At 44.7% G+C, this 25,846-nt stretch overlaps 1 protein-coding gene across 1 annotated transcript; it reads right to left on the bottom strand.

Annotated features, from left to right (window-relative positions):
• Window positions 1–17,267: 17,267 nt before the first annotated feature.
• LOC115133113 (potassium voltage-gated channel subfamily D member 2-like) lies at window positions 17,268–18,465 on the bottom strand. The gene has a single exon (XM_065021201.1). It carries the CDS (start codon window positions 18,381–18,383, stop codon window positions 17,268–17,270), a length of 1,116 nt encoding a protein of 371 aa, XP_064877273.1. The 5' UTR covers window positions 18,384–18,465.
• Between the last annotated feature and the right edge of the window lie 7,381 nt (window positions 18,466–25,846).

Below are 25,846 nucleotides of genomic sequence, written 5' to 3'. Positions count from 1 at the left end.
TTAGCACAGCTAACATAATTGCTAAAGGGTTTTCTAATGATCAATTAGCCTTTTAAAATGATAAACTTGGATTAGCTAACACAACGTGCCATTGGAAAACAGGAGTGATGGTTGCTGATAATGGGCCTCTGTACACCTATGTAGATATTCCATTAAAAATCAGCCGTTTCCAGCTACAATAGTCAGTCTTAACAGCAACACGTGTTTATCTCTGTGTGTGAGTGTGTCTTGTTCCTCAGTAATAATCACTATCTATTCTCATCAAATCAGACATACAAACAAGAAAGAGAAGAGAGAAAAAATGGAAGAGAGATAAAAAGCCTAACATCATAACAGTCATTCTCGGGTGAGCTGGGAATGGCACATGTTCAGCATGGTAAACCATGTCAATCATCATTCACAGTCATAAACCATGTCAGTCATCATTCACTATGTCTCTTGAGAGAGAGAGAGAGAGAGAGAGAGAGAGAGAGAGAGAGAGAGAGAGAGAGAGAGAAAGAGAGAGAGAGAGAGAGAGAGAGAGAGAGAGAGAGAGAGAGGGGCTGATATAGAAAGACAGATGGGTGGTTTGACAGGGGGAAATTAAAAAGTGAAAATGTGACAAAGGGGTGAGGTGAGGAGAAAACAGAGGGGGTACACACCCTCTCACATGGGCGAGAGAGGGGGGAGTCGGGAGAACAGGAGTCCCTGGCTGCCCAGTGTTCTGGTTTCGATCCCCCTAATGCTCCCCCTATTCTAATAAAGGTGCCAGGCGGAATGATTTACAGCCCATGATTTACTGGGGGACCGAATACCCCCGCCCACCTGGCTGGGGCCTGCTCACACAGTCATAATAGCCGCTCTCCCCTCCCTATATCACACACATCCAGATGGGTTTATAGACCAGCCTCTACTGGGCCATGGTTGTGACCAGACCGTAGAGCTAGAGGGAAGTAGATTGGCAGAGTATATCTCCACTGTGCTGACAAGGCTTGTCGCATCCATATCTGATCTATGATCAGTTCCATATCTATGGCAGACAGAGGAGGAGGTTCTGTTGTGAATGTGTGGGATGAATTGTGTGGGGTGTTTTTGGATCATGCATCAAAATGCTGATCTAATTGTTCAAGTTCTACTTTCCTTTTGCTGACACCTATTGTTCTACGGCCCAATGCGTACAGAAAAGAAGTCAGAGAGAAACAGAGAGAGAATTCCTTGTAGAAGCAGGAACGTCTGAGCTGTATTCTCCTGACGGTCTCTTCTGGGTGCTCTCCTGTTTGAGCGTCTCCCCCCACTGCTCTCTGATCTAACAGAGATGGCAGGGTGTGTGTGTGTGTGTGGCACTGAGGAGGAGTGTGAATGTGCCCAGAGCGAGAGAGAAGGACGGAGGACGAATGTGTGTTCGCGTTAGGGATAGAGGAGGGATGTGTGTGTGTGTGTGTGTGTGTGTGTGTGTGTGTGTGTGTGTGTGTGTGTGTGTGTGTGTGTGTGTGTGTGTAGTGGTCGGTGGCCGTCGAGCAGCGTATTTATCTCAGTGTAATGGCACATCATTAATATTCACAGCTAGCTCCGGATCAATGATCCTTGGCAGCCTGGCTATTATTTCATTTCTTGTATCTAAAAAGGCATAGCAAGGATTCAGCTAAATTGTTTTGAGTTGTTTTGGCTGAGTCGTCACAAAGACGTACGCAGGAAGGAGTGGAGCAAGGGAGGTAGAGATGGATTGGGATATGCTAAACTTCCCGGGGGGGGGGGTAGAAAGAGATATACAGTACAGTATATACAGTATTGCTGCGTGAGCACGACTACAACTCAAGAATACAATTGCACTTCAACTAGCGACATCACAACTCAGAGAATGTGATAGGCAGCACATCAGAACTCTCAGAAAGCCTCTCAAATCTCGCTTGAGACCTGACTGAAAGCTGTCTGTCTGAAACAAATGTTTCAATGTTAACCATTCTACTGTTGAGCCAAGTCAGTCAACAGTTACTGTACCTCAAAAACCCATTATCTACCAGGCGACTGGCAGGTTGACTGGAAACACAGGGTGATTTGTCTCACAGACAGGCCACTTCTGACACCTAACAACATCCCCACAACGTCCGTAAACGTAACAGAGGAGATGGGGCCTGGTCACGCCAGGCTGGCCACAGATAATACACCCTGCTAATCAAAGACTGTCAAGTCTACACTCAAGGGAGGGGGGTAGAAGCAGAGGGGGAGAAGAGGGGATGAATGTAACAGAGGGAGGAGAAGAAGGGGTGGAGGGAGAGAGGAGGAGGAGGAGGGAGGAAGAAGAGGAGGGAAGGAACAGAAAGGGGAAGGACAGAGGAAGAAGGTGTAGGGAGAAAGCTGAGGGAAACAGTGGGAGGAGGAGAGTCAAGGGAAAAGGGGGAAGATACGTGTGAGGGATTCCATCATGGTCACACCCCTCGCCCTGGACACCACCTCTGGGAGCAATCGGAATGTGCTGCGTCAGTCAGCAGTGTTGCGCTGAACATAACAGTTTGAGAGCAGACAGAACCCGCCAGTTAGATGGGCAGTGTAGCATCACACAGTGTCGCTGAACATATGCTGTAGGGGGACTCAAATCAGCAACCTCGGGAGGGTGGCTAAGCATTGGGCTAATGGAGGTGGCTGCCATAGTGCTTTGTTCATGCGGCTGAACAGCACACACACAATTATAGTTAAATGCACTGTGTTAGCGGGGCTAAATTTCCACATTAGCGTGAATAGCTGTGTTAGTGTAGCCTACTGAGACAGTCTGTTATTATAGCTAACACGCGCATAACGGGTTAGCTAAAAGCACTACGTTAGGAGTTAGAGGATCCATGATCGTATTTGCGGCTAAAACACAAGCACACACATAGTATTAGTTAGGCTGATCACACCGCTGTAGCGGTTAAGTTGTGTTCGTTAACAGTCCATTAGTAGAGCCATGCAGGCACAATGTTAGCATTGCTGGTCATATGCAGTAAGACAAGGTAAAAACACACAGCATTATGCTTATACAGTTCAAAACACTTGTTGTACACCAGATACACACAACGTTAGCATAGCGGAACACTTATTTCTATTGGTTAGTCAAGAAGCTCAGAGTTAGCCCAAAATAGTGTCCAGGTTCCCAGAGAGTGTGTGTACGCTAGCAGCATGCTAGCTAAGTGAGATGCATTACTCCTGCCGGTCCCTGTGTTCTCATTCAGATGGGGATGAAGGGTATGATGTCAGGCACGCGCTCTACTTCACTAAGAACTGTGTCAGCACTTCACTGCTGCTAACTAGCCACCGACTGTACTGTACTGTACTGCTGCACCATGCACACTGAGACACACTGAACTGTACCCACACAAAATGAGGCTGGAAATAAGCAGTTGGAATCTTGGAGTTCCTATGCTGTGGTTGAGGTTTGATAATCCCACACACGCACGCATACACACACGCACGCATACACACACACACACATGCACACACACACACATACACACACACACACACGCATACACACACACACACACACACATGCACACAACGGAGAGGGTGATGTGTCTATTATAATGAGGTTACAGGGAGATTTCTCCCCGGCAGTAGACGGTTTCAAGGCCAGACAGACAGTAGAGTGTGTGAGTGTCAGACGCTTAGGAGAGAAGAGATGAAAGAAAGAGCGAGAGAGAGAGAGAGAGAGAGAGAGAGAGAGAGAGAGAGAGAGAGAGAGAGAGACAGAGAGAGAGAGAGAGAGAAAGCAAGATAGACAGAGAGGGAGAGAAGTGAGGTGTGAGAGAGAGAGAGAGAGAGAGAGAGAGAGAGAGACAGACAGAGAGAGAGACAGAGAGGGAGGGAGATGGAAGACAGGAGAGAGAGACGATTTAAACATGAGACCACCTCTCTAGCTATCTGCCCAAAAGCAGAAGACCTTGCCACCGTTCGCCACGCTGTCTTGTCGACCTATCCAGTCGTCTCTCATTGGCCTGAACAGGGATGAAAGCAGCAGAGTGAACAACCTTTCAACCTATCTCTAGGAAAAACCCTCCACTCCCTCACAGCCAAGACATGTGTGTCTATCATGTTTGAGTTGGGTTAAATTGGAATCCTCAATACATTCTTCAAACTGTCAACTGTCTCCCTCTGAGAAGCATGGGCGTATGACATTCAGATGTCTAAGACAGGACACCGGAGTATCATAGACTGTGTGACAGTGTGCAGAGAGCAGTGCTGCGGGAGGGGACACGAGGGGATGGGAAGGGACAGCTGATGGTAAATGGATTGCGTTCTTCGGGGGAAGTGTGTCTTGCCACCATAACGTCCTCTCTCTGTCCCTTCAGCACGACCCTGTAGCCCTCTATGAGCACTGATAAGCTGCCATTAACACACCATTAACACTGACCTCTGTACAATATCAAACAAGAATGATTGTATGATACAGCCAACAGAGTTGTCAGCAAACTCCCTAAATGAGACACCTTTGTCCCTTTATCCAGGGCTCAACCCTCTGATCTGTGCAGTTCACTGCAAGGGATGCCTAGCCCTATGAGGATTTGCAGCTTCAATGGACAACAGAGAGAGACTGTTTGGGAGTCAGGAATACAGGCTATACCACAATGTATCTGCTGTGGACATGATAAATCATATTCAAACGAAGTGGTACAGTGGAATATGGTCCGAACTCAAGGCTTTAGTCAATTTAATCTTTGGTTCAAATGTTGGGCCAGAGATTGATCATAAGCACAGCACAAGGTAACGCACCAAATCTTTTACGTTATTATTTCTACAAGCACTGTGTTCAAAGCTTTTCAGCATTTTTCAGTGGGAAACACTCAAGAACGCTTGCTGAGCCTTTCAAGCCGAGCCGGGGGGCCAGACAGAGACAGAGGGCCCCTCTGAGATAGCTAGACAGACATACGCTGTAGGACAGTCAAAACAATCTGAGATGACAGCAGGCAAAAATAACCCTTTTTATTCAATTAAACCGCCAATGCCGGAACATCCAAGGTGAGCAGTGGCCCTGCAGACAAACAAGCCTTCCTGGCTCTCCTTCTTTCTTTCCTATCTTCTTTCTCACTGTCCTTTTTCTTCATCTCCTCAGCTTGCCTCTCGACAGTATGTTATTGTGCTCAGCCCCCCCCCGTGTCTGGCTAAGTGTAGAAGTCTAACAAAGCCCAGCAGGCACACATAAAGTCACGTCTTTGTGCCAGAGCAACGAGTCTCTTTCCAGCACAGGTGTACTGTTAACCTTCAATGGAGGAAAATGACATCTCTGAGTCTTTGGTATGACTTGTCGATAAACAGATCAATGATTGCTTATGAAAAAAAGAGAGAGCACTGTGTTTACTAACAGAAGGAGTATGAGCACGAGCCAACCTTCGAGGTAGACAATGTGATGATCGAGAAAGAACTGTGGTGTGTATTCATGGATGCCAAGGGAAGCCAAATCCCCCCCCCCTCCCAAAACTGACCAGTAAACAAATAAAAAACATACCAAATAATGTGTCTTTCGTCTCTCTGTGTTTCATAATGTTTCTTCAATCCGGAAGAGGCTGAATGTATTATCACAGGAGAAAGCATACGTGTGAGCAAAACAGCACCCCTCTGTCTCTGTATTTGTAGACCATCTATAGGATGCTGTCTGCTGAAAAAGAGTATGACATTGTTGTCGCCCATAGCATTGAATGCAAGGGAAGTCAGCGAGCATTTGGCCTCCCTTTTTTAAAAAGTGTCAAATAATAGCTAAACTGAATGAGCTCAACTGTGAATGGTCCTGGTGCACTAAAAATAAAGTGTCAAGGGAAGCCAGTTTGGATTTGGCTTCACACCAATCACATCACATCAAAAGCAAAAAGACAGAAACAACTTGCATTGTTGCATCTCGTTATGTTGTTGTCCTCCGGTGGCTAGCTAGCTAAAATTGGCACATTCCTAAATTAGCCATGGATGGAAATAGGGATATGGACTTGTGGTTTTACTTAATTCTTCGTACTGGCCAATGATTATAAAGGCAATTCTAATCCAACAATAAATTCATACATTTTTCTGCCCCTGGCCTGAGAGGATGGAAGTTCAATATTCAGCTAGATATAGAAGGCCGTTAACTAGCTGACTGTTAACTAGAATGATAGACCGTTAACTAGCTGGCTCATTATTGCCCGATAAAGGAAGCATTTTAGCCAGGTAGCCTAGGATAACAAAAACTAAAAGTGTGTACTGTATGACAGAGTCATAGACCCTTTAGGCAACATGAAAGAGAGAAGGATGGCATGTTTTTCTACTTGCACGAACACACACACACACACACACACACACACACACAGAGAGAGAGAGAGAGAGAAATCAGGACCATGGACAGCCACATCATATTTAGCTTACGTTGATTGGACTAAATCATTTTGGAAATGGTGCTGGAATAATGGAGGCAGCTCCTGTTGTCTTTGCGACTTGCAGTAACTCTCTGTGGTTCTAAATCAATAGTTGTTAAAGTTGTAAGACAATGTTGGAAAGATTAACTTCCTTGACCATGCAGTAGGTCATGTAACTGTCTGTTACATGCAATGTGTTTTGTGGACTTCAACTGACAGAGGTTGCTATCCGGTTTTGTGATGAAACAAAGGTGTGGTTGAATTTATTCTGTCACTGTGTCTTTTTATTGTCTCGGTTTTAGGCATATGAAGTAACAGGTTATAGAGAAAACAACAATTATCACAACACATAGGTTGTAAAATGTTTTTTTTCCCCCCCTAGCTTGGCTTCCCTGGTGATTTTACCCACGCAACCGCTACTGAGTGAGAGTGAGAGAAAGAGAGAACGATAAAGAGCTGAAGAGAGAGAAAGGGACAAAGAAAATAGAAAATAAGGTGTATCTCTGACCCCAAGCACGTTTCATTATCCACTGGTTTGTGCTTTCATTTATAGTGCCTGGTGTGTGTGTGTGTGTGTGTGTGTGTGTGTGTGTGTGTGTGTGTGTGTGTGTGTGTGTGTGTGTGTGTGTGTGTGTGTGTGTGTGTGCGTGCGTGCATGTACGTGGACGCATACATTTCTGTGTATTTCTGAGTGCCTGTATGTGTTTCACTTGACATGCACCATTTGCAAGGCGTTCTACCCCCCGTTCCACTCCATTTGAGCAGACATTCTGAGAACAGCAAAATGTCCAGTTAGGCCCTGGCTCTAAATGCACCTTGAAGCACAGAGGAATAAGCTAGGGCTCATTCTCCTCATAGCAACACAGCCAACACATGATAGCCCAGCCATACACAAATGAAAACAAGGTTGTACAGTAACACAGCTCAGTGGAGGACTATTGACTCCCTGCCTGTCTCCTGTCCATCTCCAACTACGTGTGTGGGCCACAGAGCCCACCTGTCACCGTCTGTCGTTCTCTTGTTTATATTAAGACATAATCAATGGAAGAAGACAAGAGGCCTGGATAAGTGACTGGTTGAAAGGCTGTTTAGGGGAATTCATTAACATACTGTACTGTACAGTGTATTAGGATGCAACATAGTGCCTATCACAATTACTGTATATGAGTGTACAAAGCTATCGATCCCGTGACAACGTTCATTCCTACGTGAATACTCAATAGCTCATCGAGGCCAAGTGAAGTCAGTTAAGCTGGTGTCTGATATGCAGTTTGAGCTACTCCAGAACGTGACGTTGCAGGCTAGCTCAGTGCTGCCCCCCTTCATTGAGTAACTTGAGTTCAAAGCAGACCGAGGTACTGTGGGCTACGACTCGCAACTAAATGATCTTTATAACTTATTCTTTGTGCAATTTCACTGTTTTCAAAATCGAGTTCTCACTTCCTGTTTGGATTTCTTCTCAGGTTTTTGTCTGCCATATGAGTTCTGTTATACTCACAGACATAATTCAAACAGTTTTAGAAACTTCAGAGTGTTTCTATCCACCAGTAATAATAATGCATATATTCCCATCTGGGAAAGAGTAGGAGGCAGTTTACTCTGGGCACGCCTTTCATCCAAAAGTGAAAATGCTGCCCCTAGCCCCAACAGGTTAAAGGACATACATCTGGTGTATAAGAAGCAATTATTGGTACCATAATTGTCTTAAAAAAATATTTACACGAAGATTGACCACAAATATTGCCATTTCCCCATTCACTATAATGGGGATCCTGTTTTCTGCAAACAATGCCTACAGTACCGCGGTTGGCCTTGAACGTCTGTCGCTTCAATGGAAGTGGGCAGTCCTTTTCCCCTGGCATTTCTATTGTAACTTGAGTAATGTCTTGTTCTAGTTGCAAACGCCTGTGCGGGCGGCAGTACACTCAAACGTTGTTGAACCGCAAATAATAAAACACAGTTGAGATTTAACTTGAAAAAGCTTGTCCCTCGTCTCCCTGTTGCGCTCATAATATCTGACGAGGAGAAAAGGCAAATCATCCAAGCAGAAAGTAATCCTGTATGGAGAATAGAGGTTGTCGTTTTCGTCAGACATAAAAGGCTTGTATGCAAGAGGTGTGTGAAAATACACCAGTTTGAAGGTGTTCGCTAGGTCAATAGCTAGCTTTTTCAGAGAAGCAAACAAAGCTAGCTGTGTTTATGGATGTAACGCAATACAGGAAGTAGTGCCAAACTGTATATGCCAATCTGTCAGTCAATCTCTTTCTCAAAAACAAACTGTGAATCACCCTCTCCCTGCCACTGAAATCTCCATCTCTCTCTCCCAAAACAACTCTTTATTTCTCCAACTCTTTGTTTCTCTACGCACCTCTCAAAAAAACAGCATAATGTTAGCTGTTACCATTTATGATACTATGTCATTGAGATCATTTCCTCATCATACAGAACCACCATTATGATACCACCTGACCAACCGTCCAACAGCGCCAAAGCACAGGCCAAGCTCCATCGGTAAAGGCTGCAGGCTGCAGTTGAAGCCTTTCTCAGCGATGTTCTCTTCTGTTCTCTCCTCCTCTCTCTGGGTTGAGAAGCCATCCTTTCTACTCCAGCGCGTCTCTAGGTGGCTTCATTAAAGATCCTATCTAAAATAATCACTTAACCGCGCTATACAAGTGTGTGTGTGTGTGTGTGTGTGTGTGTGTGTGTGTGTGTGTGTGTGTGTGTGTGTGTGTGTGTGTGTGTGTGTGTGTGTGTGTGTGTGTGTGTGGGTATGTGTGTGTGTGTGTGTGTGTGTGCGCGCGCGCGCGTGCGTGTGTGTGTGTGTGTGTGTGTGTGTGTGTGTGTGTGTGTGTGTGTGTGTGGGTATGTGTGTGTGTGTGTGTGTGTGTGTGCGCGCGCGCGTGCATGAGTGCGTGTGTGTGTTAGATCCTAACCCATGTAGCATAACAAATTAATTCAATTAGGCCCATCCTCATCCACTGTTAATAGCATATATAAGCCACCCAGAGACAGAGAGAAAGAAGAGAGAGAGGGATGGGGTGTAGAGAGATGGACGACGCTGAGCAAGACACCCCAAAGGTAGAGTAAAGAACACCAAGTTTCAAGTTGCATTTGTCGTATGTACGGGATACGCATGTTGGACATCATCCAATGAAATGTTTACTTGCAGGTTCCTTCTCGACAACGCAACAACAATAAGAAATGTCAAAGATAAGAATACGAACATAAAGTAAATGACAGAAAAGGGGATAAAGATTTTAGAAAAGGTATAATAGAGGAAGGCAAAATGTATAGTACAATGATGTACACGTGTATTGGAGAAGGGGGCCACTGTATACATGTAGCAGTATAATAAGAGTCTGGTAGCAGCAGAGATGTGCTACGGTGCGGAGAATTAGAGCAGTCCACTTCAAGTGTTCAGCAGTCTGATGGCTTATAGAGAGAAACGGTCTCTGAGCCTGTTGGTATCAGACCTCGTGCTTCGATAGCGTCTGCCTGACGGTATGGGAGAAAACAGCTCCTGGCTGGGGTGTGTGGGGTCCTTGATGATGACCAGGTTTTTTTGTTTACATATTACTCATGTAAGTGCAAAACCTAACAAAACTCAATGTTCAGCGAACACTAAACACTTAAAGCTGTTGTATGGGTGTGATTTGCAACAGGCGTGGATGGTATGAGAGGAAATCGATGCCTTTAACACCGATTGTAGCTGCCAACTCAATTTCAAATATGAATCAGAGACAGCCCTCACTTGTCTTTGATCGATTCGCGTTCTTGCTGGGCTCTGAAATTGCCTCGTTGGACTGGACCTCTCTACATAATCGTCATCACTAACACCGCCACAAAGTCCGAATTGTGGCTAAACCCCACCCATTTCTACAATTTCTAACCCTAACCTTAACCAAACTGCTAACCTTATGCCTAACACTAACCTTAAATTAAGACTTCAAAGTGATGCTAGCATGGTTATTGTCTGGCCCTGAATGCCGAACACCTGCCAATCAGAGAAGACAGTGGTAACAACACAACCACCTCTTAACCCAGTTGGCCTGCTCACCTGAAATCTGCTTCCTCCCTCTGTTCCTCTCTGCCGCCCGCCGCGCTGTAACTGGTGCCTGACATCTGAGTGTACTGTATGATTTGATCTGTTTATTAATTCACTTCCTGGATATTAAAAGCCTTCTGATGCGGACATGGAGAGAGGGGGAGAGGGAGGGAGGGAGGTGAGGAGCATGGGGGGGAGATGGAGACAAAGGGAGTAATAGAGAGGGGGGAGAGAGGAAGAGAGGAAAAAGAGGGAGAGAGAGAGAGAGACGGGAAAGGGAGGGTGGAGAGACAGAAAGAAGAAAAGAAGGGGAGAGAAATACAGAAAGAGGGATGAAGAGAGAGAGAGATACAGCGATGAATAAACATGAACAGCTCCAGAGTTCTGTTGACCCAGAGATGAGGGTCAGAGTGTGTTCCACTGTAGTAGGTAGTTGGACTGTATCACCTGTATAGACAGGGGACTATGCCACGACATGTCAGGTAGTTACAGGAAGTCAAGCAGTTAGGCATGTTGACATAGATACTGTGCACACAGCAGAACATCTCAACATCACACACACACACACGCGCACGCACGCACACACACACACACACATACGCACACACACACAAGCAAGAATGGAGACACAATGACATAAACATGACTGACACACACAGTACACACACGACAAACGTATGCACACACGTGCGCTAATAACGATTGTTTAAAACCTTAAATGAGAAAATGGTAAGAAATAAAATATTGTGAATCATTTATATTTCAAGAACCCCAGTAGGAATGGAAGAAGCCGTCATTATCAGATCCGAGGAAGGAGCAAATCTTTGTTTTTCGATTTCAATTATATTCCGTTGTTGTACTGTAGAAATCATTATTAGATGAATGGACAGATCATTAAACACATTCCCACCAAAGCAGCTCAAGCAGTCTTTATACACTACAGAAAAGAAAAACCCCTTTCCCAAAAGTAATTGCAGTATTTTAAATCGATAGATGTCTGAGCACACGCTGCACTGGAATCCAATTTCAAATCCTTAAATCTTTATTTAAACAAACAGCTGGAGAACAAAGTAGTGAGGAATCGAATTGTAATACCCCTCACTCCGGGAACCCTCTACACATTGATATATGATATGATATGTAATATAATATGATATATGACATATGATATAACAAGTATCAACGATATGGATAGAGTAAGAAAGGTGTCTGTGCGAGTATGACTCTATATAGGAATGAGATTAGGATTCAACACGACACAGGAACATCAGTCCCAGCGTTACCACACAGCGTTACCATAATTATGTCATTGCAACAATAGTCAAAAGTAAAACATCCTCATCTTCCAATTGGAGTCCACTCCGTTCGGGTACGTGGTCAAATGAACTGTCCCCTCTCCTGTCGTAGTTCAGCCTCTAATTGTCAAAGTCCCATGCTGCGACATGGTTGGTCACATGGCGGGAGCGTGTGGCGCGTGGTGAGCAGAACTGCACATTTAGGCCACCGTCTGTGACATAATTGGGCATCTACTCCGTCACGTGACTTTGATAGAATCTGACCATTTCTGATGGATGTTTTCGAAACACTCATTTAGTTCATTCATCTGATTTCTTAGATGAAACACGCACATCCCCGACAACATCTAGCATGGGTTAATCTGGAGTCTTTTTTACACCGCCTGCTGGTTTGCTTTCTCAATCTAGCTCAGTAACCTTGTTCCCCAGGTCTAAACCAGTCACCAACCAACCAGCCGTTCAGAGACAACAATCATGAAAACCAGCAGACACTGAAGCCCTCCAGGCCTAAAGTCAACCAGCCCTATATTAAAGGGAAATGTCATTAGAGTCAACCAGCACTATATTAAAGGGAAATGTCATTAGAGTCAACCAGCACTATATTAAAGGGAAATGTCATTAGAGTCAACCAGCACTATATTAAAGGGACATGTCATTAGAGTCAACCAGCACTATATTAAAGGGAAATGTCATTAGAGTCAACCAGCAATATATTAAAGGGAAATGTCATTAGAGTCAACCAGCACTATATTAAAGGGAAATGTTATTAGAGTCAACCAGCACTATATTAAAGGGAAATGTCACTAGTCAACCAGCACTATATTAAAGGGAAATGTCATTAGAGTCAACCAGCACTATATTAAAGGGAAATGTCATTAGAGTCAACCAGCACTATATTAAAGGGAAATGTCATTAGAGTCAACCAGCACTATATTAAAGAGAAATGTTATTAGAGTCAACCAGCACTATATTAAAGGGAAATGTCACTAGTCAACCAGCACTATATTAAAGGGAAATGTCATTAGAGTCAACCAGCACTATATTAAAGGGAAATGTCACTAGTCAACCAGCACTATATTAAAGGGAAATGTCATTAGAGTCAACCAGCACTATATTAAAGGGAAATGTCATTAGAGTCAACCAGCACTATATTAAAGGGAAATGTCACTAGTCAACCAGCACTATATTAAAGGGAAATGTTATTAGAGTCAACCAGCACTATATTAAAGGGAAATGTTATTAGAGTCAACCAGCACTATATTAAAGGGAAATGTCATTAGAGTCAACCAGCACTATTTTAAAGGGAAATGTCATTAGAGTCAACCAGCACTATATTAAAGGGAAATGTCATTAGAGTCAACCAGCACTATATTAAAGGGAAATGTCATTAGAGTCAACCAGCACTATATTAAAGGGAAATGTTATTAGAGTCAACCAGCACTATATTAAAGGGAAATGTCACTAGTCAACCAGCACTATATTAAAGGGAAATGTTATTAGAGTCAACCAGCACTATATTAAAGGGAAATGTCATTAGAGTCAACCAGCACTATATTAAAGGGAAATGTCACCAGTCAACCAGCACTATATTAAAGGGAAATGTCATTAGAGTCAACCAGCACTATATTAAAGGGAAATGTCATTAGAGTCAACCAGCACTATATTAAAGGGAAATGTTATTAGAGTCAACCAGCACTATATTAAAGGGAAATGTCATTAGAGTCAACCAGCACTATTTTAAAGGGAAATGTTATTAGAGTCAACCAGCACTATATTAAAGGGAAATGTTATTAGAGTCAACCAGCACTATATTAAAGGGAAATGTCACTAGTCAACCAGCACTATATTAAAGGGAAATGTCATTAGAGTCAACCAGCACTATATTAAAGGGAAATGTTATTAGAGTCAACCAGGACTATATTAAAGGGAAATGTCATTAGAGTCAACCAGCACTATATTAAAGGGAAATGTCATTAGAGTCAACCAGCACTATATTAAAGGGAAATGTTATTAGAGTCAACCAGCACTATATTAAAGGGAGAGATCTCTCTCTCTCTGTCATTGCCTGTCTTTCACTCTTCCGCTCTCCTCTGTCAGTCTATTAGTGACTCTCCCTCTCTCCACTCATTCTCTCCTCAGCATCTCCAGTAGCGACAGCTGCTTCAGTAATGGATGCCGTTTGACAGCGAATAAGCCAATTAGAATGGCAGTGATTTAATTGGCCCCGGACGATTTCACTAAATCCACAAACGAGTCAATTAGTGGGACCGTGAGGGGGCAGGGGGGCAGAAGCAGGACAAGGGGGTTAAGCTGTGATACTGATTCAAGTTATTCAAGTGTTACACATTCTAGAACCACCGTGGTTATTATTTGACTTTGCACTTTGCTGGTCGTCTAAGAACATTTGATTAATTGATTAATTCAAGTTGTTCACCTCCCAATCTTTGATACACATGGACAAAGGTAGAGACAGACACACACACACACATACATACACACATACACTGCCTCCCTTCCAGGTCCGGGGATAGCCAAACTGAGGGATTCCTGGCCGTACTAACTGGATCACAGGCTGGAAGGAGAATTGGCTGAAATTAGGCCGTAATTCAGTGGACACGCAACTGGATTTGTCTCTGGCTGCGTGTCTGCCTAGGTACAGCATGGACACACAGTGTACACAGTACAATATGAACCTCTGGGCAACTGCAGCACAGGAGCCAGACGTTATACAACATGATACTGCAGGTCAGAGACAGGCTGGGGATTTGAGAGAGCTAGCAACAGTAAGAGGCTTAGGTATACTTAAGCAATAAGGCCTGGGGGGTGTGGTATATGGCCAATATACAACGGGAAAAGGCTGTTCTTACACACGACGCAACGTGGAGTGCCTGGATGCAGCCCTTAGCCATGGTATATTGGCCATGTACCACAAACCCCTGAGGTGCCTTACTACTATTATAAACTGGTTAATAACGTAATAAGAATAGTACAAATAAATGTTTTGTCATACCCGTGGTATACAGTCTGATATACCATGGCTGTCAGCCAATCAGAATTAAGGGCTCCAAACACAAATTTAAAATGGTGAATTTGGTGCAGCCAGTGATACTGCTAGAGTATATGGGTGCATTGAGCAATGTGGAGTGCTGCAGTGGGCTCATAAAAGACACAGCACGGAGAGAAAACTCATACTGCTCTCTGCTATGCCTTCTTATCTATCTCTCTCTCTCTCTGTCTCGCTCTCTCTGTCTCTCTCTTTCTCTCTCTGTCTTGCCACCTTTATCTCACTCCCTCTCTCTTTGCCCTTTCTCCAAATTTCCCTATGACCTTATCCTTCTCTTTTTCTATATTTTTTCTCTTTCCCTCCCTCCTCTCTCTTTTACCTGCTTCACTGAGCACACCTCCCTCCCCTCCCCTGCTCCCTGCAGTTCCCAGCCACAGATCCATCCCTGTCTCTGGTCCCCTGGCAAGGTAATGAGACATTAAAGAACGATAGCCTACGTCCGCTTAAGAGCTATGTCCTTGCTCAATCTACCAAAACACTCCTTGCACGCACGCACGTACGAGCACACACACACACACACGCCCACACACACAGACACACACATTTGAGAGAATTGTAGGGATTTTTACAGACATGAGTACTGGACATGTATTTATTTTCGATAATACGGTCCATCATACACTCGATTCATCCAATGGCTTTTTGTGAGGCACTGGACCGATGCAACAGAATAGAAACAGATGACTGTGTGTTCATACTCTTAAACAAAGGCTAATGCAGCTGTGTAGTCACCACCTGTCAAGCCCTGGGCACAGTAAACACAGACTGGCCTCAGGTACTGCCATCACCCGCACACACACTGGCACTGCAGCCAGAAACACACAACACACAGTAACCAGCTGATTGACACATCGGCAAAACAAAGAAGTGAGGCTTCTATTATGAGTCAACAGAATGGTTTCTGGTTGTGGATGGGAGTTTGGCTGTGTTTAAGTGAGGTTAGTGTGTGTGTGCGTGTGTGTGTTTGAGTGGGAGTGAGAGAAGGTTGCTTTTCTTCACTGAGTTTCTTTGTCTCAGGCCTAGCTCATTAACAGAAAGGCCAAGACACGCACACACACACACAGAAAGAACAAGCCACTCCTACTGCGTCAGCCATTAGCTCAGTGGAGAGTGTGAACCAGTAATTGCATTTTGTTATTGATATCATTCAATCTGACAGTGGGGACATGCAACTACACAAATTACACACAATGAGGTGTGGCAATCTATTCCTCTCCCTCTTTCTCTCAGCCACTATTTCCTCTCCATCCCTCCCCTACTACACATGCAATTACAGAATAAAGTAATCAGAGCACAACAGGCCTTCCAATCAAATTGAGAGACTCATATAGACAAATTGTCAGGCAGTAGGCTCAATAATGAACAAAACAAACCAATCAAATAGAGAAATATCATCTCTTGACCTATGAGTAATTGAGCCTTGTGAAATCCATCATGTTAACTATGACGCTGACACTCCACGTTTGTGTTCATGAGCCGAATGGACTTCAACCGCGCTGTGATCAAAGTATCAGACGTGGGTTTTAGCGCTCCATTTGATTACCACTTTAGAGGCTGATTCACACCCGTGAACTGTTGGCAAGGAAAGTAACAGAAATGCTAGCGCACGCAATGCTGAAGAGAGGCGCAGCGCTTCGTTTCAGAACCATGGAGAGCGCACAGTACTGCACTGCCATGTGTTTGCTCCGCTTCAGCACCGCGGAGAGCGCAATGCAACTGCTATGCTTGCGGCTCTGATTCCCCACAGCGCGCCACTCTCTTTTTCAACACCATGGAGAGCGCACAATAGGCTACTACTGCACAGCGCAGGTGGGAGTAACCGGCAAACGCGTCAATGAACCGTAGCCCGAGGACTCATATTAATGAATGGGTGTACACATCAACAGCAACACGGTGACATAATATGCCTCTTGCACAGGTTAGACTGCAGCTCTGCAGCCACTTTTCAAACTGAGTATGGCTAAATTGAATCAACTGTAAGCTAAATAAGAGAGGAGCAACCAAAAGAGAATATAAGACCACTGTGCATGTGTGTGTGTGTGTGGGGGAGGGGGGGAGGGGGGGGTCAAGAGAGATATGCTTTGTGAGAGAAATCTATTGCAGTATATTCTGATTTAAATGTTAAATATTGTCATTGATCTCTCTCTGCTCCTCCCATGTTTTCTATGTATAGCTCTCTTCATTTGACAGTGTTGAAGAGGTGTGAATCTTAATGATGAGAACTGCTGCAGTGCTTAGGATATGATGACATCATAGGCCTACAGTTTGGCCTGTGAATAAGGTAAATGCCTCTGAGGCCTTTGAATGTGAATGTTGTGTGAATGCCCTAAACCGTTCACTTCAGGGTGCTTCATGTAAATGGGGATTTAGGCAGGCCTCAGACATTTACCCAACTGTCCATTCACACTGCAGCTGCATGGAGAGAACGCAAAGGAGAGCACAACAGCAAACCAATGCTGTTGATTTAGGGTCGAAAACATAACCCCTGAGCATTTGATCACACATCTGCACTGTATGGTAAACTGGATCGGCACCTACCCCAGAGTTGTCATCGTGACGATGGTGTACCAGAAGGCGGCCGGGATGCTGGTGAACTTGCTGGCTGAGGAGCCCTTCTCGGCGTAGAACATGACAGTGGCGAAGATGATGATGGCCATGGTGAGGGAGAAGAGCAGGAAGCCCAGCTCCGAGGCGCAGCTCTTCAGCGTGTAGCCCAGGATGCGCAGCCCCGCAGAGTGGCGGGAGAATTTGAAAATCCTGAAAACCCGGAAGACCCTCAGGGTGACGAAGGCCCCGCTGACGTCCTCGTTGTCCGTCATGACCAAGCCGATGTAATAGGGCATAATGGCCACCACATCGATGACACTCATCACGCTCTTGATGAAGTTCCAGCGGCTGGGCGCCGCCATTAGACGCAGCAAGTACTCCACGGTGAAGATCATGACGCAGGCCGTATCCAGACAGAAAAATGCCAAGGCGTACCGCTCCCCGCACGAGACCTGTTTGACCCGATTTGGCAAAGTCCCGCACGGGACAGTCTCCACCACGTTGGCCATCACGGAAACAGCAATGAAGAAGCCGGTGACATAATAAAACACCAGGGCCATGGTGCTCGTGTGGGGGTTCTCGAAGGCCCGCCACATGGTTTCTCGGAATGTCATATCCGGCGGGACCATATCGTTCTGGTTCTCGCTGTCCTCGTCATCCTGGATTCTCTCCTGGTTCTCCCGCCGCCGGTCCTTGTACTCTTCATAGCAACAGTCCCCTATGATCTCCGGTATGATCCCAAAGAAGGCCAGCTCCTCATCGTAGGCCGAGATGCACTCCTGGCGCGGGTAGTGCAGCTTCCCGGTACGATAGAAGTTCAGAATGTGTCTGAAAATATCCGGGTCACGGTCGAAAAAGTATTCGTTTGTCTCCTCGTGGAAGAAGAATTCCCGCTCCGTGCTGCCCAGTAAAGTGTCCGGGTACCGCTCCAATGTATTCCGCCACGTCTGGAACTTCTGTCCGCTGACATTGAGCAAGATGAGCCCGTCCTGCTTCCGCCGGTTGTCAGGTGGAGGCGTCGGCATGGGCGCACTGGCTACCGGCATCCATCCTATAGCAGCCGCCCGGGCGAAGGGTAACCACGCCGCCACTCCCGCTGCCATGGTGACCCACTGTGTGAGACCCGGTCCCGGTGAAGAGCTCTCGACGCTCGGGTGGGCGATCACAGAACCACAGCGCGGCGAGAGGACATCTGGAAAGGCAACCCAAGCATTAGCCTACTCATATGGCTACACTGTAACAAATCATGCATGGCTGATATGAATATATCGTCCACTTGCTGTTCATTCTGTTTGCTTCTGAAACTCAATAAATAATCAAATCTAAATGCATTGCACAGACATGTCCCACGTATATCCCTACTGTCGTCGATAGTGAATATAAATCGTGAGAGCGAGTAGTCAATGGTTCTAGTATCAGTGACTCCGCCGAACCAATATTTAGCAGTATAACATACATGATTCAACGGCAATAGTCTGGAAATTGAAAGCACATACAACAAACTAATAATGTAGCCCACTCACCTCTGCGTAAAAGCGACTGGTTTGAAAAATAAAGATTTCCGTTCTCTTTCTAATATAAAACAATCCTCTCTGCACACAGAAGTATGCAGAATATTCTCCCCTTGGAAAAGTGGTTGAAACGAACCAGCAACAAGTTTAACACGGGGGTAATTCCGTGCTCCAAACACCGGGAAAGACTTGGCTCCAATCATACAAGGACATTCTCGAGTTCTTTCTCTTGCCAAACAACACCTTGAAGATCAGCTCGCGCCTCCCGCGTCTTTATCCTTCCTAGAGCTCAAGTTTTTCACTGTGATCCTCTTCGGAGACCAATGACTGTATGGGCCGAGTCCACACCGACAACTGTGCTCTGTGTTCGCAGCTGAATCGCGAAAGGACATGAAATCACATACACACACACACACACACTGACACACACGCGCTCACCACATTCACACACAAATACACAAGTGTGCCACCACCATATCCACAAGCTGCCGCTCCAGCTCAAAATGTCACCAGCGGAGGCAACCGTTGAATAATTATATAATAACCACTAGAGAGAGAAGGGGAATCAATAACCGAATTCGCGGAATCGTTTAAGGAGAGCAACAAATGGGAGTATGGAAGTTGTTGGCTCAGCTGCCTCTCCTCTCCGCCACTCTCGCTGTTGTGCAGCTGCGCGGAAGAACCAAGTTCCTCTCCCCAGTTCGTTGGGGGCGTGTCTCGCGCTCCGGGCATCCTTTAACTTCTGTGTAATCAAATGGAGCGCTCCTCCTTGATGCCTTGCGGATACCCCGTTATGCACGACCGTGTCATCATTAACCAAATATCTTACTGAAACGGTCAGTCCCGGAGGCAGTGTGAAATTATACCAAACCGTACTGACAGAGTAGTATCACATCAAAGCAACAGCCTGCAGTACGTTGTGCATAAAATGAGCTTTGACTGAAAGTGTATTTGCGGTGGTTGCTAATACACAGGCCGTTGTTCCAGCCTCCTTCTCTCTTGGCACTGTCACTGATGCTCAGCCGGAGCACCGCTAGATGGAGACAGTTTTCAGGTGAGAGGGGAGCCCACGGAGCCGAGGGCGTAGTGGAGAGCACCGCAGTCGGGGTATCTGTTCTCCCCTCAGCTCTCAGCAGATGTCGTCGGAGACTTTATAGACGTCATCAACGTGATGGATGTATGTCATTGTCTAGCGCAGTGAGCATTGACCCCCACCCGACAGCACTCATCCCTGGAGAAGACACTCAAACCCCCGAGGAGAATCTGTAAGGCGGCATGTAGCCTAGCGATGTGCCCTCGAGCAAGGCACTTAACCATACTTTGCTCCAGGGGTGCAGTACTACTATGGCTGACCATGTAAAGCAACACAAGATGTATGTGACAGTAAAACCGTCTCTTTAGTCCACTGGGGCTCTTTAAGGTCAGGCAGGCCACTCCATAGTAATCTTCCATTACTATAATAACCCGTCTGTGTTGAAGTAATTGACACAAATGAGTTATGTTTCAACCCTGGGATACATATTATTCTTCCATAAAGACCTACATGTATATTCTCATCACAGAGACCATGGGCGACCCCCTCGTTCAAGGGGAAACATGGACATCATTGGGCCAAAGGAGGGCACGCAGTGGGTGATATCACGTGCCACGCATTCCAAGGTTGGAATCCTGTTGGCACTTGCATAATAAAATGGGCACACAGGTTTGACCTGAACCCGATAGTGAAATAACTGAATTTATTGCCATCCTCGATGCAGCGCATGCACACTAAAATGACTTGGTGATACTGACATGGCATTGTTCATTAATTTCCCGATGTCAGTCGTGCAGAGCGGGTATTTAGTTCTGTTGGTAATAGGGTCATAGAGAAAACATCCACATCAAATGTAAAAAACTATATTGATCAAATAACATGGAAAACATGTTATCATCCAGATGTGTGGATCTTACCAGTATTGCCTTAGACCTACTCTCACTACTTACCGCTAGCCTCAATGCAACTGTAACTTAAGCCTCTGAAAACGAAAATGGCGACAGTCACCCAAATACAGTGGTGTGTATTCATGGATGCCAAGGGAAGCAAAACAATGGACCAAAAAAAGAATAAGTACATTTAAAAAAAAAAGTATATTTCGTCTCTCTGTTTCATAATTTTCCTTCAGTTCGCAAGAGGCTGAACGTATCTCACACGAGAAACTATCCGAGTGAGCGATACCCCTCTGTCTCTCTACGTGTAGGCCATCTATCTGATGCTGTCTGGTCCAAACGGGTATGATGTTGTTGCCATCCGTACTGTAGCATGGAATGCAAAGGAAGCCAGTGAGCATTTGGCCTCCCTTTATAAAAAAACGTTTAATACATTTGCCAATCAGCCTTGAGCTAAACTGAGCGAGCTAAACTGTGAATGGTCCTGGCGCACCAAAAAAGTGTAATGGGAAGCCAGCTTGGATTTTGGCATCAGTCCTGTCAAATCCCATTGAGAGCTACATCATTGACAGAAACAACTTGGATTGTTGCATCTCGTTGTGTTGCTGTCCTCTGGTGGCTAGCTAGCTAACTAAAATTGTCCCCGGATGGAGATAGGGATGTGGATTTGTGGTTTTACTTATTTCTCTGTACTGGCCAATGATTATAATGGTGACTCTTATCAAACCATTAATTCATACATTGTGCCTCTGGCTTGAAAGGATGGAAGTTCAATATGTAGCTAGACGCAGAAGGCTAATGTTAACTATCTAACATTGCCCATGAATGGAAGTTAGGCTAGTGAACAAGAAGTTTTGACAGTCTAGGACAACCAAAAATAAAAGTGCGCACTGTATGACAGAGTGATAGACCATTTCATCAACATGAAAGAGAGGAGGATGGCATTGTCATTTCTTTACAAGTAGGGTGAGCCAACATGTTTTTCTACTTGATGAACGCTCACACACACACACACACACACACACACACACACACACACACACACACACACACACACACACACACACACACACACACACACACACACACACACACACACACACACACACACACACACACACAGCAAGAGTCAGCACCATGGACAGCCACATCATATTTACAATACATTGACTGGACTAAATTGTTTTTGGTATCTTTTAGTTGTCACTGTATTAGACTAAGAAGAGGTGTTTTGTTGACGTTGAAATGGTTGAAATGGTGCTGGAATAATGGAGGCAGCTCCTGTTGTCTTTGCGACTTGCAGTAACTCTCTGTGGTTCTAAATCAATAGTTGTTAAAGTTGTAAGAAAATGTTGGAAAGATTAACTTGCTTGACCATGCAGTAGGTCATGTAACTGTCTGTTACATGCAATGTGCTTTGTGGACTTCAACGGACAGAGGTTGCTATCCGGTTTTGTGATGAAACAAAGGTGTGGTTGAATTTATTCTGTCACTGTGTCTTTTTATTGTCTCGGTTTTAGGCATATGAAGTAACAGGTTATAGAGAAAACAACAATTATCACAACACATAGGTTGTAAAAAATTAACTAAAAATGTGTGTGGGGGGGGGGCTTGCCTACCCCAGTGATTTTACCCAACACTATTGCCAAAATGCTCCCCACACCACGCTGGACTGAGGCTCTCTCACACCCCCTTTGCCAAGCTTACTTAGCTCGCCAGCCAGGATGGCTGTGCCCCTCCGGTTCTACAAAACGGTACGTCTAATGAATTATCTGGCATGCGTCCTCTTGATACCAGCCAATTTCAACATAACACCCGATTGTACATTGTCAAGTTTTGAAAATATATGAGAGAGAGAGAGAGAGAGAGAGAGAGAAAGAGAGAGAGGGGGGAAATTATTGAGTAGCCCTGGCTGTGCAGATAATGTGCTAAGTGGAATCCAAGTGGACTTTGGAGAGCACAACAAATTTATTTGGCTACTGCAAAAGCCACAGAGGGACAGTGGGATAGGAAAGCCTCTAACTCCCTGTTTAATAGGTTACGTTTCTCACAGCCCCAAAATGATACAAACCTAAACCTAAGAAGAAAAGACTATAACTCCACAGTTATGTAAAGCACCTTTAGTTGACTTTAACCGTAGTTGTAACATGATTTTCAGAGAGCAGTTTTATTCCAGTAATGTTAATTGTCAGAGGGGAATAGAAAAAGGGGGATATAAATTGATAGCAAATGAAAATGAATCAAAACCACTGAACTGTCATAATCTAGCCTACAGATAAATGCAACCTTAGAATTTTTTGGTTGAAGCTCGAACAAAAATACAGATGAACTCTTTGTAAACCATGTGACCCACCCACTACCCCCCGTGCTACCATACTTGTGAATAGACTCAGTAATGATATGATCTATGTCTGAGGTGAGATGGCCATGTTCTAGTGACATTAACCACGTTTTAACCCTTTACTATTGACATACAACAATCCAGCCCAGTGTTTTGCGTTGGCATTACGGTGATTTAGTGGTGCTTTAGTGGTTAAGAGGATCGCTATTCTGTCTGGTTATGATGCTGGGAAGCTGTGAAGTGCTGTCTGTCGTCACCATGGTTACTGGCATGAAGCTATTTTGGACCCATGGGCTGTGTCTTTTGAGCTGTCTATGCCATAGAAATAGAATGAATAGAACAGACTTGGAAGCTCTGGTAAATTGATGGGTACACTTGCAATGGCTGCCTGGGATTGTGATGCAATCATTTCCATGGTAATGTAGAATGTTCCTTCAAATGATGTTAACTGATGTGGTTCATGGAATGGAATGTATTTCTGTAATGTCAGTTGACTTGATTTAACAAAGCACAGTACAGATTGATAAGTACACTTCCTGATTTGTTCTTATGGCCGCCAGTCCACCCATTATGCCGTCATTGACTTGAATGGGGACACCCATTCTATTCATTCTATTTCTATGGTACATACACTGTACATGCTGGATGGGTTCGTAAATTCACTCTGGTTATCTACTCCAATTTCAGAGCACTCTCGTCTGAGTGTGCCAGAGCGCAGAATAACTGATGAATTTACGAACGCTCAACACCCGTTGAATAGGACCGGTGTCAGTAAACGTTGGCTCTGGCACTCCAGATTGAATTTACAAATGCACCCACTGTATGTACATCTCCGCAAGCTGTAGCGGGTGGTGATGATGTCATCCCTCTGCACGTGTCACATATTCAGAACAGAAATGGTACTTTTCCCTCCTCAACCCAGATTTCTCTCTCTCTCACACACACACATCACTCCTGATTCAAACCTCTACAGTAGTTGGTTACTCTTCACATAAGCATCCATCACTGGCCCTGTCACAGCACACAAAGGTATGGCTGTATCCCTAATCAGCAAAGGTGCAGTTAAAATGGGCATGTCATAAAATAGACCCAACTTAAATCAGAGACACACAAACAGCCCCGAGGGGAAACCAGAAATCAATGGTTCACCCTGTGTGTGTACTGTGCTGTGTTCTTTTTGGGGGAGGGGTGGAGAAAGGGGGAAAGTAGCAAGTGTATCTGCATGACCAGCAGCAGTTGTATGTACAGCTGAAGTCGGAAGTTTACATACACCTTTGCCAAATACATTTAAACTCAGTTTTTCACAATTCCTGACATTTACAGTAATCCTAATAAAAATTCCCTGTCTTAGGTCAGTTAGCATCATCACTTTATTTTAAGAATGTGAAATGTCAGAATAATAGTATTAGTTATTATTTCAGCTTTTATTTCTTTCATCACATTCCCAGTGGGTCAGACATTTACATACAGTCAATTAGTATTTGGTTGCATTGCCTTTATTTGTTTAACTTGGGTCAAACACTTCAGGTAGCCTTCCACAAGCTTCCAACAATAAGTTGGGTGAATTTTGGCCCATTCCTCCTGACAGAGCTCGTGTAACTGAGTCAGGATTGTAGGCCTCCCTGCTCGCACATGATTTTTCAGTTCTATCCACAAATTTTCTATAGGATTGAGGTCAGGGCTTTGTGATCGCCACTCCAATACCTTGACTTTGTTGCCCTTAAGCCATCTTGTCACAACTTTGGAAGTATGTTCGGGGTCATTGTCCATTTGGAAGACCCATTTGCGACCAAGCTTTAACTTCCTGACTGGTGTCTTGAGATGTTGCTTCAATATATCCACATCATTTTCCAACCTCATGAAGCCATCTATTTTGTGAAGTGCACCAGTCCATCCTGCAGCAAAGCACCCCCACAACATGATGCTGCCACCCCCATGCTTCATGGTTGGGATGGTGTTTTTCGGATCGCAAGCCTCCCCCTTTTTCCTCCAAACATAACGATGGTCATTATGGCCAAACAGTTCTATTTTTGTTTCATCAGACCAGAGGACTTTTCTCCAAAAAGTAAGATCTTTGTCCCCATGTGCAGTTGCAACCCCTAGTCTGTATGTTTTATGGCGGTTTTGGAGCAGTGGCTTCCTACTTGCTGAGCGGCCTTTCAGGTTATGTCGATATAGGACTCATTTTACTGTGGATATAGATACTTTTGTACCTGTTTCCTCCAGCATCTTCACAAGGTCCTTTGCTGATGTTCTGGGATTGATTTGCACTTATTGCACCAAAGTACGTTCATCTCTAGGAGACAGAACGTGTCTCCTTCCTGAGTGGTATGATGGTTCCATGGTGTTTATACTTGCGTATTATTGTTTGTACAGATGAACGTGGTACCTTCAGGCGTTTGGAAATTGCTCCCAAGGATGAACCAGACTTGTGGATGTCTACAATTGTTTTTTTCAGGTCTTGGCTGATTTTGTTTGACTTTCCCATGATGTCAAGCAAAGAGGCACTGAGTTTGAAGGTAGGCCTTGAAATACATCCACAGGTACACCTTCAATTGACTCAAATTAGCCTATCAGAAGCTTCTAAAGCCATGACATTGTTTTCTGGAATTTTCCAAGCTGTTTAATAAAGGCCCAGTCAATTTAGTGTATGTAAACTTCTGACCCACTGGAATTGTGATACAGTGAATTTTAAGTGAAATAATCTGTCTGTTAACAATTGTTGAAAAAATTACTTGTGTCATCCACAAAGTATATGTCCTAACCCACTTGCCAAAACTATAGTTTG

The sequence above is a fragment of the Oncorhynchus nerka genome, linkage group LG8, assembly GCF_034236695.1.
Source record: "Oncorhynchus nerka isolate Pitt River linkage group LG8, Oner_Uvic_2.0, whole genome shotgun sequence".
Taxonomy (NCBI): Eukaryota; Metazoa; Chordata; class Actinopteri; order Salmoniformes; family Salmonidae; genus Oncorhynchus; species Oncorhynchus nerka.
Note: the sequence above shows the minus strand (reverse complement) of the source record. Positions and strands in the feature narration are given on the sequence as shown.